Raw genomic sequence first — 19,521 nt, 5'->3', positions numbered from 1 at the left:
TGATCTTGTGTTTCATTTCGACACCTCAGTCTAGTCAATACAGCTTACATCTGGAGTCTAGATACCAAATACTCCCCAAGGACGATTCAAAGAAAGGGCAAAGGCATAAAGATTGTATTAGACTAACAGGATATTACATTGAATATGACACAATAATTTGCTATAGTAACAGAATACGTTCCAGTATCACCTAGATAAAGGACTTTCTGTAAAATTTACTGAACACATTATTTCTCCCATGTCAACGACCACCAGTCAGTCTGATGTCAAAGTTTTCAAGGCTTGAAAAATATTGAGACACCTGACCAACCCGTCCTCTTTCCTTAATGCTCTAACATCTCAGTGCTGAGCGCCAAGCGAGGCAGCAACAACAACCATTTCTGAAGTCTTTGGTATGACGCGACCCGACCCAGGTTTTGTCTTCACACTTCGAGGCAGACGCTCGGTTCATAACAGGCCAAACGAAGAGGTCGTTTAGCTACGTTCTCGACGCTGGCTAACTTAATATATATATAACGGTCGTTAGGTTTAATGGTGGAGGAAACCATAAAGACTGGGGTAAACTATAAATTTGCCAGACACCAACATCACAAAAATGCAAGAACGTATTATGTTATCATATCACAATATTCTGTCATATTCAACATAACACCATATTCAAAAAAAAAAAAAAACTGATGTATTTCAACAACATGCAAAATAACAGAACATGAAGTTATACTGTATCAACAACCTGTAATGTCTACGTGACAGTTTTATCCAATCAACGCCCCCGCTCTCTTCAATTCTGAGGTAAATTTTTAACCCAATTCCATGAAATGCGCATGTGTAACATTGCTGCCTGAACTGCGCATGTGTAGCCTCCAAGCGATGACACACCATAATAACTAGGTCACATGTACCTATTGGATAAACAGAACGACCGAGAACGTTCCTGATTGACCGTCAAATCCGCATTAACCTACAGCTGGGGAACAACTAAATTGACATTTCTCTCAGCGACAGAAACAATTTTCACCGTAATAGTCTTATTTGCACAGTTGTGCCTTCACATTATAGCGTCTAGTCTCCGAGTGTGGAGTAGGGGAAAGTTGTGGGCGCATGTGCACAGTTTAGATGATTATCTTTCAGTAGCTGTGACACAAGGAGTGCTGGTTCAATCCCAGGCTCGGAGTAGGAATGTTGGAAATGTGCTTCATGGTAATTTAACCCGGCCTCGGCGAATTTAGCCAGTTGATGAATAAATAAGCTGGCCTGTAAGAGAGACTGGTGCATGTTGCGAGAGATAATTTGCAATTTGCAACAGCTTCAATCTATTTGCCAACGTGGGGAGAATAGCTTAGGTGTTCCACCTCATTACATACACTTTCCACCCTGACAGAATCTGGGATGATTGGTTAAAAGGCTCTTGTCAAAAAGTCTCAAAAACAAAAAAGTTTTTTACTAATGAACTAATGTGATTTATGCATATACTGATTATTGGGCCCAAAATGTGCCCAAATATGCCCAAACTGATGTTATTATAAAATAATCAAGTTTTGTTCATAACCACAGATTCTGTAACATGTAAAGCAAACGTTCTTCGACACATCCACCTCCTTCTGAAATAAGATATTCATGCAGAGAAATACTGGTCTAGTTACATAGAATTTAAAACTGAAAAAAAAAAGCGGTTTTAGAGTTTTGAATTTACGTAATTTCAAAAGCCTGTAAATGGAAAATTATGAGAGCTAGAGATTTGCAATTTTGCACCAAACTACAGCCCGAGGTACATGCAAAAATATGCATTTTCCGAACTATTTGAATATATTTGAGCTACAATTAATAGTTTTCCCGCTAAAAGTTTTTAAAAGAATTGACTCCATCTTAAAATAAATAAAATTTTCAATCCGTTTATTTACCCTATGGAGAGTAGCTACATGGACAATTATATTCGTTTTAATTGCAAAGTTACCTATTAGCTGTTTATCAAAGGGAGCCGTTCTCGTTACGTTGCATCATTGAAATACGCCGTGTTTGATTAAATGTCATTGACACGTGCCTTAGACATAAACAAGAGTTTTCTTTGCCTGATACAATGTAAAGACAAATATCTATAAGTCTGACATCACGGTAATCAATAATCAAAAATAGGCTTACATGAAAGGGTATCGATGACATATATAAATATATAGTCCCAGGTAACGCAACAGCTGTATTTGATAAAAGGCAGATCAGATGCTCATTGAGGCCTTGGAAAAGGACAAGCCGCAAACTCTCTCGCAGTTAATCTTTGAAGTGACAGTACCTCGATATTCTAATGTTACAGGCATGTCGGTACACATCAAAGTCATTCATTATCTTATCTTAAGAAATCAATATAAAACGTCACCCTGACGCTGACTGGCTGATAATGAAGATCGGGTTTCCTGGGTTAAAACTTGCAGTCTTGGTCACTCTTGAATAAATGTACCGTACTTAGAATTCAGCTTAGGCAAGACATAATCGTGACATGCCTATCTCTCACATTAGCCAGTCAAAATTGATTCTCCATCCCTTTAAGGCCTGTAATTGCTGTGTTGCATTGCATTGGATTATCGGTTTGTCGTTGTAAATGTCTGTAATTTGTTCGCATATAGTTGTTTCTTTTTGGATTCTTAACTGTCGCCATACGCAGTATATTATTGGTTGGGGAGTGGTCTTTACTCCTTACAGCGCATGCGTCGCTCTCTACCTTTCGCTTTACATCACTGCTACCACTAGCAAATTTAGCAGATATCTTGAACAACGAGGTCACTGGGGTCACGGTGATCAGAAAACACAAACACTCCGTCTCTTCATGTGTCTCTAATAAGGCAGAGAGCGACACGTGCGCTTTAAGGAGTATGGAGAGGCCGGAGTAAGTGAGTCACCATGGACACGTTATATACGTGATCAAGTTGCGTACTTTTTCTAGTGCAGTATGTATGGATGGATCCAACACATCCGATGTCCGATCACAACTTCTCGTGACAAGGTTACTTTTCATTCCATTCTCGGTGAAAGCAATAGTGGCGTCATCATGTCACGGGAAGATTGAACATTTGTAGCCAATGTGTGGGGACATCCGGTTGACCTATTTGCAACAATGTTGCTTACGAGGGGTCAGTTTCGTGTTCTTGATTGACAGTTCGAAAAGGTCTATTCGGTTGCAAGCCATATTGACCATGGATGTTACATTGACAGTTTACCTACAAATCGCCATCACAGAAGCAAAAATGGGCAAAGAAACAACACATCTTTAGTTAGGGCTATAACTTCGGGGAGCTTCGTGCAAAGCTACACAAGAGACCAACGTCGATGACATGTCATCATTGACATGTACATCAAGAATAGCAAACCTGAAAAAAATTGTATAATAAAACTACTTGTCGACTTTTCACCTGAACTTATATCGACTTTTCACCTCGACTTGTCGACTTCTTTTCTCGTCTCGACTTCTTTCTTCTATACATACATAATTAGACGATTTATTTCCGACGACTTGACATCCTAAAAGCCATTTTGACTAATGGCGTGTAGTCGATCTTTTTATAGTCTACTTGACGATATGCTTGTGAAGTGGTGGCTGCTTTAGCTTTCCCTAGTTGCGGCTTAACGTCACATCGTCAATATTTCAACCGAACAAACCGCGACATAGTTGCTATGGAAACACAGACGGCAAATTATAAGAAAGTGCGCATTATACATTTAGCTTTGTATGTTTGATTGAGAATTAAAGTCCGTTTCAGTTTCCACATTGTTTCGGTCAGGTAACACGGTATCAGCTTGTGGCAAGCCGAACCCAACACGGACATGTTGATAATGCTGCCTCACTGCAATGCCATGCCGAAGGCAGCAGCTTCAAAGTCCCACCAAGTCACCAAATCCAGCTCATGCTGGAGTCTTCTCTGGCTGAACTTGGAAAGGTTCTGCATTAACCTGCGGATGATCGTGAGTTTGCCCCGGGCTCTGATGGGTTTTCTCCCACCATAATGCTGGACGCCGTAGTATAAGTGAAATATTTTTGAGTACGGCGTGAAACATCAATCAAATAAAAAAAATAATAAAGATTCATCTCAGCTACATCACAATTCTTCAATCTTTATTTTTTTTAGAAATTGCGATGGATTAATCAACGAAACCATATGGTGTGTTCATAGGCCTATACAGTACCATACTTCTTTTTTTTTGTTCTGTGACATACAAATCGTACAATCTTCCGGTTGGGTTTTTGGCCTATATGAAGACGGAGTTTAAGCAAATCTGCTTACGGACAATCGGTATTTTGCGAACTAGCGACAAAACGCTTGATGGTGACAAAGATGATAAAAATGATGATGGTAATAATGACGATGTTGGTGATGATGAAGACGATGATGATGACGATGATGACGACGGCAGTGTATGATAATGATGATTACAACGATGATGTCTTTTAGTGCTGAACACCAAGCGAGGAAAAAAAAGTATTATTAAAAAATAATAATACTGATGACGCCGTTGTACAGGATCATCGCTCTACTGAGCCAAAGACCTCAAAAATGGCGGCGTATATTGGTTACGAGACATTTCTAGCGCCCTTGCTATGTGTATAGACTAACCTTTGGCGGAATGGGTAAAGAGGGTATACCCAAGATTACGGGCAAAAAATCGTTCTGCGCAAATCAAGTCGAATTTTTGCAATTACTTTAGGGTAGTCGAAAGAATTACCTTTCAGAAAATATCAGCCCTGTCCTCATAATCGGTAACAAATTTCCTAACCTTTATAAACCGTGTGGCATTATGACTTTCCAAACTTACGAATCTTTTGAGCATTATAAACAGTACAGCTACGAGTCTGATATTTACTGAAAATTCATAATTTCAGCTATCCTTGATAAATACAGAAAACTTGATTAGCGAAAAAGGTACTTAAACATGTATGAAATCTACAAAAGCTGAGCATGTGGGACCTCCTGTAGATTTTGAAAATAACATCCAATGAGCCTTCCACAGGTCCAGCTATTTGTTTATTTACATGCATTTGATTGGTGTTTTACGCCATACTCAAGAATATTTCATTTATACGACGGCGGCCAGCATTGTGCTGGATGGAAACCGAGCAGAGCTCGGGGGGAACCATCGATTATCAGCAGACCACGTACGGCTGGAGATGAAGCCAGCGTGAGCAGGATTTAAACTCAACGCCACCACTAATGTGGTTAGCTCCTGGGTCATTTTGCGCCGCAGCAGGTCTAGTTAACATGACACAATAAATGTTAAATGTACATTATAATAAAAGACCACAGCTTAGAGAGTATAGCCAGAGCAGCCACGACACTGTGATAGTTGGTGTATAGTCACACGTAACCGGTGAAATACGGCCTCTTGTCAATTTTCCTTAGGGTTATATTCTACACTACAATTGTTCTTATAAATTCTTAAATGATAGCAGGCTACACGCCCCTTACCACCGTAACTTATGCAGAATTAGGTAGAAAAATTGCATATATGTAAATTGTAATTTATTAGACGTCACGAGTCTAGGTCTAGAATTACTCAAAATGCTGTGTTGTCATCATATTTAATATACAATCGCATTAAAACAATACAAAGAGGCCATGAGCTGCGGCTAAGAAGACCTTGGATGTTTGGCTTCACGAAAATTTTTTTTATTTATTCTCCACTGGACCTACTTGGTAAGGCGGCTGGCCGTTTTGCCACGGTGTTGTTGATCAAAAAAACACACTTGACTCCCCGAAAGCCAAATTACCGGTCGAATCCAGCGCCAGGTGATGAATGGAGGGAGTAACCTCTCTTGTCGTTATCTCGAACAGGACTTGAGATCCAGGCCCCCGACGGCGGGCCGGAAGTAGCGTCGAGACGTATTATTTCCGGCTTGGGTCTCCATTGCGTTGAACTGCCTAACGGTATTCAGTGATACTTTGGTCACTAAAGCCACAGAAGGCTTTGCCATTCAATTACCCTGATGAGGTCGAATCAGGCGTTTGCTGAATGGCACGCTCAAGTTCAGACCAATAATTAGCCTTTTTGAAGCTACATGTGGCTGTAAAGAAAGAATAACATTGGAAATGTTTAACCCCCTCCATATTTGCGGAAGGCCAGAGTGGTTTAGAAGTTTAAGATGTATTGCTGACGGCTTGGTGCTTAACTCTGAGGACGTTGGTTCGAAACCCACAGTGGTCTCTGCTAATTTTCAGCACTAGAATCTGTGCTATATTCAGAAAGTGTAATCCCTATTAACGATAATACTGTTATGTCTTTCTATAGAACTGTGTTTCCCGGTATTCTTGCGATAATCGCCGTGACTGACAGCCACTAACGATTAATAACTAACGGCCTTTGTAATACATATGCAACAAAATTCGGATCATTACCATCGAAAGGCCCGAGAGATCGTTTTCTGTGTAATCTGGTTCACTTAAGCTTCCAAAAGGCAGCACTGGGCAATGCATTATGACGACAGATAAAGGTAACAGATACTTCTAAGTCTTACTCCCCTGTCACACGTATTGTCGCATGTGCTGTCACATGTACTGTCACGTGCTGTCACATGTACTTGTCGCATGTCCTGTCATGTGTACTGTCACATGTCCTGTCACATGTCCTGTTATATGTGCTGTCACATGTAGTCGCATGTACAGTCATATGTACTGCCGCATGTTCTGTCACGTGTAATGTCACGTATAATGTCACATATACTGTCACATGTCCTGTCACGTGTAATGTCGCATGTACTGCCACATGTACTTCACATGTACTGTTACATGTACTGCCACATGTCCTGTCACGAGGGAAAGGCTCTAACCCCTCGCTCATCGTGATATACACTGAGTTCATCCAACTTTTATGTCTCCAGATCACATTCACAGTAAACTTCCCTTTCAATGGCTTCGAAGAGAATCAGTTTGTTACGTGATAGATCACTTCCGGTTGCCATCATTGTTTTTTCCTTTCTCTTTCCAATTGAAAACGCGGAGGAGAGAGATCGAGACGACTCAACGTCATCGAAGCACGGAGTAGTAGGGGGAGTATAGGTTCTGGCGCCCACTTTCTGTAACCCACTTTGGAGACTTGGCCTAAGCGAGATCGTCTTCGTGATGACGTTTTCCGATGATGCATCCGAACCAGTCATGGCAACATCTATTTTTTTAGCAAACCTAGTGGATTTTCTTCTTGAACAGTTTCAAGGATTGAAAAGGTCATCTTGGTCTTGTATTAAAGGGCTACGTCTTCACCGACGTCATATTCCTTACAACGCATGCGCCAATGATGTGCAATTATCTATGCATGGTGATCTATGAATGCTGATCACAGGTCCACGTGAGGGCGTCAGTAGTATTGGCACTACATAATGTAACGCGAGAGTTGAGATCCAGCGGGACATGCGCTGTGAGGAGTATAGGCGAGAACACGTACCATATGTCATACCATAGTAACAGGAACGTGAGTTCATAAATATTATCTTTCTCGGCAGCGGAAATGTCATTGTGTGTATTGCATTAAAGAACATTAGAAAAATGGAGTAAAACTACTGCAGCGACAATATCGGGCCAAAGTTAACCAGTGAAATATGAACGCTCAAAATTCAAGTCAAGATTTTGTTCTGCTTCACCGTGATTCTTAAACTCAAACATTACACATTACTAACATCCCCATTTCTTGAAAATATAATAAATCGAAACGTTAAAGATCATTCTTTCTGAACATGCAATTTCTCTTCTTAAACCTTACCCCGAGGACGTAAAAACAATTCCATTAATATTTCAGAGAATATCAGGTGAGGAACCCGTTAGTTATTATCCTGTACAGATTATGTATGGTGAAGAGTGAGTGAGTACATTGCGGTTTGCATGGTGAACAGATCTGTAAATCGATTCAATAGATCCTCCAGCTATCCATGTCGTTGAACACTAGATATGAAGGAAAGGAAAGAAAAGAAAAGCATTCTGTTGCTTATCCGGTAGCTTGGATTTTAAGATTCTAACATTACTTCAACTTGTCACGACAGTGTTACCTTGTATCAAATCGAAACCAAGTCGGCCATATTCATCATGCTGTCCCACTGAAAGAATGTCAGTGTTGCCTTGGTGAAAAGAACAGTAAAAACAACAGCACCAATTGTTTTTGAAGCCTTGATGGTAACAATAAAAAACAGCACCGATTGTTCTTTGGGTCTTGGATAAGAACCATAAAAAAACAGCACCTATTGTTCTTAGTGTCTTGATGGCAGCAATAAAATACAGCACCTATTATTCATAGGGTCTTGATGACAACTATAAAAACACAAACCAATGGTCCTTGGGGTCTTGATGGCAACAATAAATAGAAGCTCATCGATAGCAAAACAAAAACAACACTGACTGTCCTTGGGGTCCTGACAGCAACGATGAAAATAACCTCACCGGTAACAATATGAAAACAACACTGACTGTTCCTGGAGTTGGCAACAAATACGCCCTCGTATATAGTATATGTGGTATGTAACTCTGCATTTATTTTACGCTGTTGTAGACGTTTAGTAAAAGCCATCAAGTCGGGGCCACAAATGCGCTGACTATTCCAGAACACAACATTTATAGTTTCTTTGCTTGTTATGTCTGACAAATAATACGGATTGTTTCAACAGCAATCAGTCTCACTCTCCATGTTGTGGGATGTTGTCAGATACCGTCCTTTACTTTGTCAGCTTGATTACAGCTATTGCGCACCCATTCCGATCGCTAACGTTCCTCGTTTGTACGGTGCCACTGTTCCTGACGTGTGATTTCCTCACCTCTTCCGCCGAAGAGTTACTGCAACTGAAAGGGAGATAACATCTATTATCTGTCATTACTGACACCATTCCTTAATTTACATAGCTAAAACATTAACTGCCTGCCAGTTTTACGTGTATATATAGCTTCCCATACTCATTGCAAGCTCTATGAGACAGACTAATTGTAAATCAATGGTGTTTAACGCCGTATTCAGGGATATCTCACTTCTGATATCGCTGGCTCTGACGGTTAAAGCTCTGGCTCTCTGCCTCTCTCCCGCGATTAACCACATCAGGTCGCGTGTTCGAATTCAGCTCTGGCTAGTTCTGCTGCGGTTTAAGTCAGAAAGTTTGTCAGATACGTGCCAAAGGGACAGTGGTTTACTCCGAGCCCTCGGGGTTCCTCCACCAATAAACCCGGTAGCCGTTATATAAGTGAGAAGATAATTCGTGAGTATTTTAAACAGCATGGTAAAGAAAATGAAGAAATGTAATATAGCGTCTAATGTCACTAGTATGAGGGAAAACCTATGGAAGCCGGATAAGGCCACCATCTTAGCACCGTACCATCGTTTCATCGCCCGCCGAGGGCACAAAGCCATGGTAGCATACATGTATATATCATCGCTTCGTGCCATCGTACCATCACTTCGTGCAATCGTACCATCACTTCGTGCCATCGTGTCATCGTTTCGTGGCATTGCCATCCAGATAATACTCTCGTGACCAGAGAAGGGCATTGTGGTCTTTATTTTCCTTTTCCGCCACTGGCACTTTTTTCCCATTTTTAAATACATATCCATATGGGTTTGTTTAGCATCAAGCGTATAACCTTAAGCGTGTATACACACAGTTAAACTGCATAAGATGGATGTTGACGGCAATTGCCTCAGTGCCTCATAATTATTCAAAAAAACAACAAAAAAAAAAAAAAACAGTTTCATGCTGGATATTGGGCGCAGTTGAATATGATTTAACGGAGGGTGACACCTCTTCCCTAAACTACTATGGTCTTTAATCCAATTACCCAGTATCTGACATTTCCATATTTAATTTGTTTATATACGTGATTTGTGTTTTACGCCATTCTCAAGAATATTTCATTTTATAATATATATGACGGGAATCAGCATTATGGTGGGAGGAAACCGTTTGGGAGGAAGCGACATAGTTCCATATTTGACATTGTTTTCACGATTAAGTATAATATAACCTTCATAAATGAATTTTATTTTATCTCTAGTATTATATGATTTCACCCCAGTATGGTTTTAGAGCTAAGTGTTAGGAAATTTTGTTATAAAAAAGAATGTAGTCTATTCGCTGAGACAGTAGAGTGGGCTGTGTTACTGCGTGGAGTTGGTGCACCTATTGCAAAACATATTGCACTCCACGCCCATTGTCCAGCATGCAACATGTTCTTGAATAATTATGACGTCACCCAAGGTAATTGGTGTTGAGAATAGGCCTATGGAGTTTAACATTATGAATTAGAAAAAGTATTCTAACTGGATTTTCCTTGCAATAATATAAACGTACGACGTATGAACGTGTAAATCTTGTGATGTTACATGTCACGAACGAAAGGTCAGTTTGGTAGCGAGTTTGATTAGCGTAAAATGACTGATTTTTTAGATAGCTGAAAATAGGCTTCTGGCAACATAAAAAGGCTATAGTAACAAAATGTGCGCAAGTTAACATAATGTATCAAGTCACCTGTCTTAATGGCTATGGCACGATGGCAGGAAGGGATGGCACGATTATTGTGGTACGATGACACGAAGTGATGACACGATGGCAGGAAGCGAAGGCACTATGGCAGGAAGCGATGGTACGATGTTAGCTTCTTGCCATGGTGCCATAGCTTCGTGCCATCGTGCCATCACCGGGCGATGGAGAGTACATCTTTCTTCTTCGTACTGGGGAGCTAAACGAGGAACTGTGGTGCACAGGGGCAGGATTTCTGAATAGTGATTGCTTTTATACCGTCATTGTCCGTCCTATTAATCTTGACTACGCCATATTTCAGGACTGTTTAGTGGTACAAATCCAAAATTTGATTTATTCTTTATTTAGATAAATTTATTCATTTTTTTATTTACTCAGTTGTTGCTTTACGCCGTAGTCAATAATATTTCAGTCATGCTACCACCCGTAAATTGCTGTCAGACCTTCCTGTGTGCGACCGGAATGGAAACCAGACAGAGTGATCTTGAACTCACAGGAACCCCATTGGAGAGAGGCCCTTGGGTCATTACGCCGCACTAGCGCGCTAAACGTCCTCGCTGTCTTGCATTGCTACTTCGCTGCCTCGCGTCGCTACCTCGCTGCCTCGCATCGCTACCTCTCTACTTCGTTACCAGCTTCCGGCTTCCATAGGATTGTCTAATGACCCAGTTTTCAGTTTACAGTGAGCCAGTGATTGACAGCTGAGGTAGACATGTCGCCAACCGCTTTTAGTACAACATACAGCGTTCAAGAGATGGGCCAAATCCCCGCGTTACTGGTCGACAGACAGAGCGACCCATTTATACTACTGCCAAGGGGTCGCATCCAAAAAAATATACAATTCTTGGTGAATATACAACTTATTAAACTTTACGTTGATTAAAAGAGTACATGTACTTTTTTGAGCTCGCATTTCTAAGACGACATAATATTAGATACAAATGTCTGAAAACTGGTTATATATGTACAGCTCGTGTATAAAACTTGGCTGTGATGTCAACAGCTGTATTTTCATGCAGTCATTATTCCTCTCAAGTCTCTGCAGTCAAAGCATCATAGTTAAGACTTATTCACAATGTAAATATTTATAAAGAAAAGGAAATCATAAACATGGACGCCTTCCCTTCTAAGAGGATTTTTCTATTTCCTAATTACGCCGGATTCACCACGTAAACACAGTCTACGGTATCTCTGGTCATTATCTATTCGTAAGATTGAACTCAGGGTATATTTGTCTTGATTTAGAACACTCATGGGAAATCTCGTAGTGGCAGTGATCTAAATGTGGGATTGAACAAGGTCGTAGGTCATTCCCCAGGCAACACAAATCATACTCCTTACAGCGCATGCGTCGCACTCTACGTTCGATTTACATCACTGCCACCAATAGCAAACTTTTTACAGAAATCTTTAACAATTCCGAGGTCACTGGGGTCACATTGATGAGGCAGGAAGTGATGCCAGAAAACACAAACAATCCGTCACATCCTTCATACACATGTATTATCTTTATCTAAAACATATAGGTCTACAGTATAGTTCTGACCAAAACTTGGAGCAATTTTATTGATGCTGGCTGATTAAATAGTTCCGTGCGAGGACACAAGTGGTGAGGCTAAGCCTAAACAAGCGTTCGTGCGTCTCACGGGATCCAAAGGTCGAGCTTGTCTGGTTGTTGCAATGATGTAAAGCCAGCGTAAAGAGCGACGCTGTAAGTAGTATAAACACAAATACGATCGTTTTAAGAGAATGCTACAATTAAGACGACGATCTGCATATGTATCTGTTATGATTTATTTTCTTAAATGGTTGCTCCAGTAAGGCCATACTCAAGAATTTTACACTTTTTGCCATGGCGGTCAGTTTTGTGGGTTGAGGAAACCGAAGTGCCCGGATACAAAGAAACACTGAAGGAGTAGACGATTGTTTTTTTAATAAGCCTTGAATAAATGAATAGTGGTTAGCATGCTAGAGCAGCGCAATAACCCAGCAGCCTCTCACCAATTCAGTCGCTGTGAGTTCAATTCTAGCTCATGCATTCGGCTTCATGTTCGGCCAGGTCTGCCAGCGGATGGTCGTGGGTTTTCCCCCGGCTCAGCTCGATTTCCTCCCATAAATAGATAAACAAATATAAAAGTAAATAGAATGACATTATTGGAAAATGAAAAAGTACAAAGAATGGATATATCCTAATGAATAATAAATGAATAGATGATTGATTGATAAATAAATGAGTCAACCATTGATGAATGAAGAGCGTGTAAACAGGAAATAGACAGGGTAAGGTATATCGAGAAAGAAATTGCAAGAAACTGAAATGAATGGATTGCGCAATAAATACTTGTGGAAACTTCGTGAAAAAATAACTCCTGGCTTCGAAGACCTGAATAGTTATCCCTCTTTTTTAAAACTTTCTTTGAGGCTATTTTAAAAACGAAACAAAAAACTTGCATCTGGCTACACGGAATTAATCGACTCGGATCTGTGGCGTGTGGACTCATTGCTTTGTCAAATGACTTCCTTTCTCTGCCGCTATAAAGCCTCGCTCTAGATGTAACACAGTTTAGACTGATATTTCATCGAACGCCGCGAGATCCATTCAAGGAAGCCCCCCCCCCCCCCAAAGAAAAGCAGATTGAATGTGGGCTGAGAAAAATCAATGTGTCATTGCGAGAAAGATTGGGTTACGTACCGACTAAACAGCCTCGAGCAGACGACCGATAGGATGCAGGTCAGGTGGTATAAGACCCTCCAATAGACTTTTTCATTATAACATTTCAAGTGGCTAATATTATTCTTTCAGTTATCTATGGAGGTATCGACTGCTGCAATTTGTTATGCTTTGATGTTGATCCATGCTTGTAGGCGTCTTTGTCAGTTTTTCCGTGAATACATTTCAATTTTAACCTGTTAAAAATACCATTCGCGCGCGGTCTTCCGGGTTTTCAGAACAAACGTTATCTTCTGTATATCAATATCTCTTCATTTTCATTCTTGCATCAATGTCTTTTTGTCGCAATCATACCACACAGTCTTCGACAGCTTGAGTATCTTTCCCACAACCCATTTCCGGAACACGTTCTCTCAAAAAAATAGGCCTATGCATTGGCAGTTTAAAGGGAAAGAGAGCTAAAATATGACGTATAAGGTTTGTCAGATGGACAGTTGAAAACTATGTAAAAATATTTCCATTAATCTTTCTTAGATTTTGTTTGAAGAGAGCTATATGAATATACGAAGTCAATGGTGTAGTTATGGACTATAGTTATCTCGTGTTTAGGTACTACTACTACAAACACCTTTTTTCCCCATTCTGAACGCAGTTTTTAATATTGGAATAGCGTTAACTATTGCCATTCCAATAGCAGATAATAGCATAGGTATATAGGCAATAGAATAGGTAATGGTATTTCACTCGTAGGTATAAACATTACGAGTGAAATATTACCTACTACATAATGTTTACAAAGTAAATGAATTACATTAGTCAGTTTCTTACCAAAAGCCGGATGTTTTATTATTCCTGAGACTCGGATTTCCTCCACAATAAAACTGGTATCGTACAAGTGAAACATTCATCAGGGGGAAAATAAAGGAAGAGGCTGTCTTGGACATATAAATCACCAACATGCGACCTCAGCTAGCGTAAATGTGTGACGATGAGCCATAGCTGTTTGTAAGGATAAGGACCGCCATCTGAAATCATAATGTCCACTCAGTCAAGAGTGGCACGTTGCGTCTACTCTGACAAACCGTCGGAACAATTTATCCAACGTCTTCAGACTAAAGTCAAAATTCAAGCGCAGCTGCAAATAAAATGCTTTGCTCTATAAGATTAAAATGTGTACACTGATTATTTACAGCAGCACAATGCACTGTCCACAATTTGTGTTCTTTCCTGTTGTGGGATTGGCTTTTTAAGGACTTGGAATTTAAGTTTAAAGTTGATTGATAAATAGCGACACTGGAATGTACATCTGCCCGATCTCTCAGGGAACTGCAGTGGCTGGTATCGCTGTGACCTAATTTGGATAAATGTTTTCCACTTATAGACTCTTTCATTCCATTATCCTTAAGAGATTTTCCGCCTACGCATTGATTAGAACTACCAAGGGAGATATGAATGTCATGCCAAAAGTGTCGCACAAGAAATTTTCTAAATTCTCATGTTCCTATTCTTTTCATGTACTCATTACCAGAAATACATCACCACGTTTTTCTTCATTCCCACTGGTAAGCATAAAATGTCTCTCTATTAAGACGGCTTGGTGACCCAGTTATCAGAGAGCCAATCGAATGGCTGAAATGATTCGGAGACAAGGAAAATTCATACCCAAGCTTTTACTGGTTGGTTTACGTCGTGTTGTTTAAAGCCCTAACAATAATACTGACTCCATGTGTACGCCTGGACAAGAGAATTGTGAAGGAGATTAAAAACAGAAATTTTAACAAATTTTAATGTGCACTGAAAGACTACCATTCAAAGTATCTTAAAAGGTATTAAAGATTTTTTCAACCCAGTAAAAGTCTGGTGAAACTTCGTCTTGACACAGCTTCAGCACGTCTCCACTATCGAGGGTAAGGTGACGTCACGTTTAGGCTAGTTTTTTTAATGTCGAAGGCATTTTCCGTATAATAGTCTAAGCAGAAGCCTACCTATCGCAGTTAAAGTTGTGGACTTCGGCGATGAAGGGCCAAGTGATACATATAGTTTTTCTCGGAAACTGCACACACTGGAAGAATATTTCTCCCACTGCTTGAATTGTTGATACAATAGGTCTACTACATTACTTACAAGGAACACTGTAAATAGCCAAGCTGCAGGTGTATCGCCGGGTATTCCTGGGTCAGGTCGTAGCCTCTGGAGGGGTTGTGCTGGTGATTTTGGTCCCTATTAAATTTTAACAAAATTACGATAGGATTGTTCTTGAACTAGATCCATGCTCAATTCTTAAACAAATGGAAATAAATCTAAGCGCCGCTGAGACTGATCTTGGCATTCGATTGTCGCTGGGCTTTATGCTTCAGTTCTGTGGTAGTGGCTTCTAAGATGAAAGAAGAGCTGATGTAGTTATCGCGGACTTCACAGAAAGCACCTCGGCTTGAACACAGCCTTTCAATAATTTTACTGTATTTTAGAAGAAAAAAAAGCAGAAAAGAAACATCTCAGTTTGTGAAACGTAACTAAATCGTTGTAAACAATCTCAAAATGATGTCTGAGGCAGTAGTTCTGTGTTATCATATGTCACTTGCGTGTGTTTAAGCGTGTTTTTGCCAACTGGCAGTGCTTCAAAACAACAACAGATCATCCAGTTGGGTATAATATCTCTGCTAATCAGCCTTATCAACTTACAAGAGAGTAAACTTGCTGTCAGTTGGTTTCCAGCGGAAAGTGAGATGAGAATTTTGTCAAGAATATTTCTGCTACTGTTAGAGTATGATTCGTGAGCACAGCGTTAAAACGTTAATCAAGTCAAAATCGTTGATAACTGAGAAAAAGGAATGCTGTGATTCAACTGTGTGATTGCTTCCGGAATTGCAGGATATGCCGGCATTGGACCCGGCCTGCCAGAAGAAGACGCCAGCATAATCGGACGCCAGACACCAAATACCCGTTGGCCCAGTGTCAGTACGATGTGACTTGATGGGGCGTCGTGTCTTGGTCTCTTCACCATGGCATTTCAGTGAGGCAACAATGTAAATATGTCGGCATTGAGCCCGGCTTGCAACAAGGAGACGCCGTCATGATGTGACCAAAGTGATGTTGAAAGCGATGTCAAACTCCACGGAATAACACAAAACAGACGAATATGGTGTTTGTGGCAAGTCGTCGATAAACTTGAGGAATGGCAGGAGATCATAAGATAACCATGCCTTGCGAGACTAATCTTACTGATACTTAAAATCTGGTTGTTTTAGCGGTATCGGTGTTTTCAAAGATCTAGCAGTTTTCCTAGCAATATCGCGGTATTCAGTGAGCTGATGTTTCATAAATCTTGCCGCATTTATTTATTTATTTATTTGATTGGTGTTTTACGCCGAACTCACTTAATTAACTGAAACTTAACATTTCACTTATACAACGGCGGTCAGCATTATGGTGGGTGGAAACCGGGCAGAGCCCGGGGAAAACCCACGACCATCCGCAGGTTGCAGACTTCCCACGTACGGCCGGAGAGGAAACCAGCATGAGCTGGACTTGAACTCACTGCATTGGTGATAGACTCCTGGGCCACTACGCTGCGCTAGCGCGCTAATCAACTGAGCCACGGAGGCCCTAGCCGCATTTATTAATCATCGCACTGCGCGTCTTTTTTCATTTTTATACTTTGCTTTTTTTTTTCCTGATTTCAAATTTATTTCCATATTTTTAAAGGCAAAATGAAAGTTTGTATTCTAAAGTGACCTTTTCTAGCAATATTGACGCCAGTGACGTCACATCAGGTTTTTGCCACTGAACAAAAGCCTTGAAACCTTGAGCTTGAATGCACATTGAAACGAGCTATTTCAGGCAAAAATATGGACGTGACGTCACTGATACCCACCGGTTCACTACAGACCACCATATAATCTGACGTTTATAAACCATTTTATTCGGTTGGAAAAATTCTTTAAGAATAAATGAAACTATTCTCTTTTACAGTTTTAGTGGACTTTCATCTGATATATACTTCGTTTTTAGAGTTTTCTTTGCCTGTAAGAACAATGATTAATCGGGCCCCTCTCGCAAGTTCGGCACACAACTTCTCCACGTTCGCGTCCCGGAGACAAACCTTAGTGAAGCAAATAGGAAATGGCTGTGGATTCCGCTGTCTTTTTGAGGAAAGCAACGCGCAGAGGAACCGGTAAACATGGCGTGAATTGTATCGGCTGATAAAATCGGTAATTTGTATGTCGATTACGACTCGAATAAACGACTGACTTTAATTTCTGCGAAGTCAATGTCACAGCACAAATGGGTGACTCGTACGTTGACAAGAAAGGGCGATTGTTTTTTAGAATCAAAAATTAATTATAGTACAAATCTTCCTAGGGGTCATTGGTCACACGTTTAGTTCGTTAGTTTAAAGTTCGTTATTTTGGACTCCTCGACCTATACTTAATTCTGTATTCAGTTTTAGTAGTTGACATGCTGGCGAAATTTTCGCTGTAAAATATTTTAGGTATATAGCTGACCTCATCTTCTTGTGCAGAGCACATGTAAAATCTATTCACTTACTCGCCTTACTTTATTCTGTATTAAGTTTTGGTAATTATTTATTTGTTTGCTTGTTTGTTTGCTTGTGTAAAGACAACAACTATAAGATCAATAGAGGCCAATTTTATGGCTGTAGGAAAACGAGGTATACTCTCTGAAAGCAATTGTGTACATAAAGTATAAAAAATGTGTACCTGTACTACACATTAATTGTAAACAAATCTGCACAGGAACTTTAATGTGTGTCATCTTTACGTATACCCACACTTTTATTGTGTACCATATTGTGTACGCGTAAAACTCAACTTGTTTACATGCATAGCTACACAAACACATGTGCATAACACGATACACACTTGTTTTTCACGAGAATCCATGCTGTTTTGGAGGTATTTAGATGACCTGGCTTTTTGTACAGTGTTAAGTTTGCGCAGATGTTCCTCCCACGCCTGACTTCACTGTGTGTTTGTTTACAACATCAATACATTATCTCCAGGTTAGTGCAGCGCACTCAACAGCCAATCAGAGCACACTACCGTGATCATGAGGATAGACTCATGAATCAAAAGCATGTCAAAATGCTCTTACTCACGAAAACAAATCCACGATTTACTGCACCTTTTAATGACACTCTAATGTTTGCCGTGAGAAGATTAACTTCATTCCTGAGAAGAGCTCTAATTCCTTATGATATATGACTGAATATTAATATTATACACGTTTGGCCCGTACGTGGGAAGGTCCGTCAAAAACCTGCGGATGGTCGTGGGTTTCCCCCGGGCTCTGCCCGGTTTCCACCCACCATAATGCTGGCCGTCGTCGTATGAGTGAAATATTCTATATATCTCACACACTCATTTAAAAAAAAAACTGACCTAAATGCCCTCCCCCCCCCCTCGACATTTTAATATATATATATTTATTTACTAAAATACAAGAGGAGAAAATGAATTCGTCCAATGGGTTCCAAATTACATGGTTACCAATTAAACTGTAGAATATTATTTCATCTTAAGGAATTGTAACTCTTGGATACTTACCAAAACGTTTTAACTTAGGAGAAAATCAACTTCCCACATTCACTGAATATCATTTTCTCCTATATACATGTACTTATTGTCTACATACCCTACCCATATCTCGTCATAAAGGCAGTAAAAGATGCGTTCCATGCAACACCTTACAATAACCTACAATTTGCGAGATTTCGAATTCCATTTTCTGCCGTTCATTATGTTTTTCGGTAACACATGATTTCCCGGCGCGTATCAGTTTTGTCGTCAGCCTGAACACGGCTATGACCACGCGAGAGGTCACATGCATGAATCGCCTGTTGTCGTCTGCCTCAAGGCGATCTTCATTCTCAATGTGGTTTCAAAACACCACATAAAATAATGAACGTAGCCAGTTCTTCTGTCAGCTTTTTTCCCTCCGACGCTTTTGTAGGGGACTCTGTTGTTGCATGAAATACGAGAAAGCTGAGGTCTGGTGAAAATGTGTTGTAAAAGCTGGAATATGTTTATTTTGGACCTAATGACGAATCTGTTTGTGTCTTCGTTCGTTTGTTGCTCATCTTTGGTTTTGCAACACACTTATACGACGGCGGACAGAATAATGATGGGAGGAAATCTGCTCGTGATGAGATTTAAGATAACTATTTTATTACACCGTCATCGTCAGGCAAAGTTACAATGCGAGGAACCTTAGAGGACACTGAAAAAATTAATGTGTTAATTTTAACAGAAAGTCTGTTGTCTGAGTGATGCTAGAATATATTCTGTTATTAGAACACAATATTCTGATATATTCAACACAATATTCTGTTAATCTGAAAGAA

The 19,521-nt window shown here is 40.2% G+C and overlaps 1 protein-coding gene across 1 annotated transcript in view; it reads left to right on the top strand.

Annotated features, from left to right (window-relative positions):
* The first annotated feature begins 4,240 nt into the window (after positions 1-4,240).
* The window catches only part of LOC135464518 (uncharacterized), an 83,703-nt gene continuing 68,422 nt past the window's right edge, over positions 4,241-19,521 (top strand). The window contains exon 1 of the mRNA XM_064741942.1: positions 4,241-4,402. Within this exon, the coding sequence (XP_064598012.1) occupies positions 4,241-4,402 (162 nt within the window). The remainder of the gene's footprint in view (positions 4,403-19,521) is intronic.

Source organism: Liolophura sinensis, chromosome 4 (genome assembly GCF_032854445.1).
Source record: "Liolophura sinensis isolate JHLJ2023 chromosome 4, CUHK_Ljap_v2, whole genome shotgun sequence".
NCBI classification, from domain to species: Eukaryota; Metazoa; Mollusca; class Polyplacophora; order Chitonida; family Chitonidae; genus Liolophura; species Liolophura sinensis.
The sequence above is the reverse complement of the archived record's forward strand: the minus strand, read 5'-3'. Positions and strand labels throughout refer to the sequence as shown.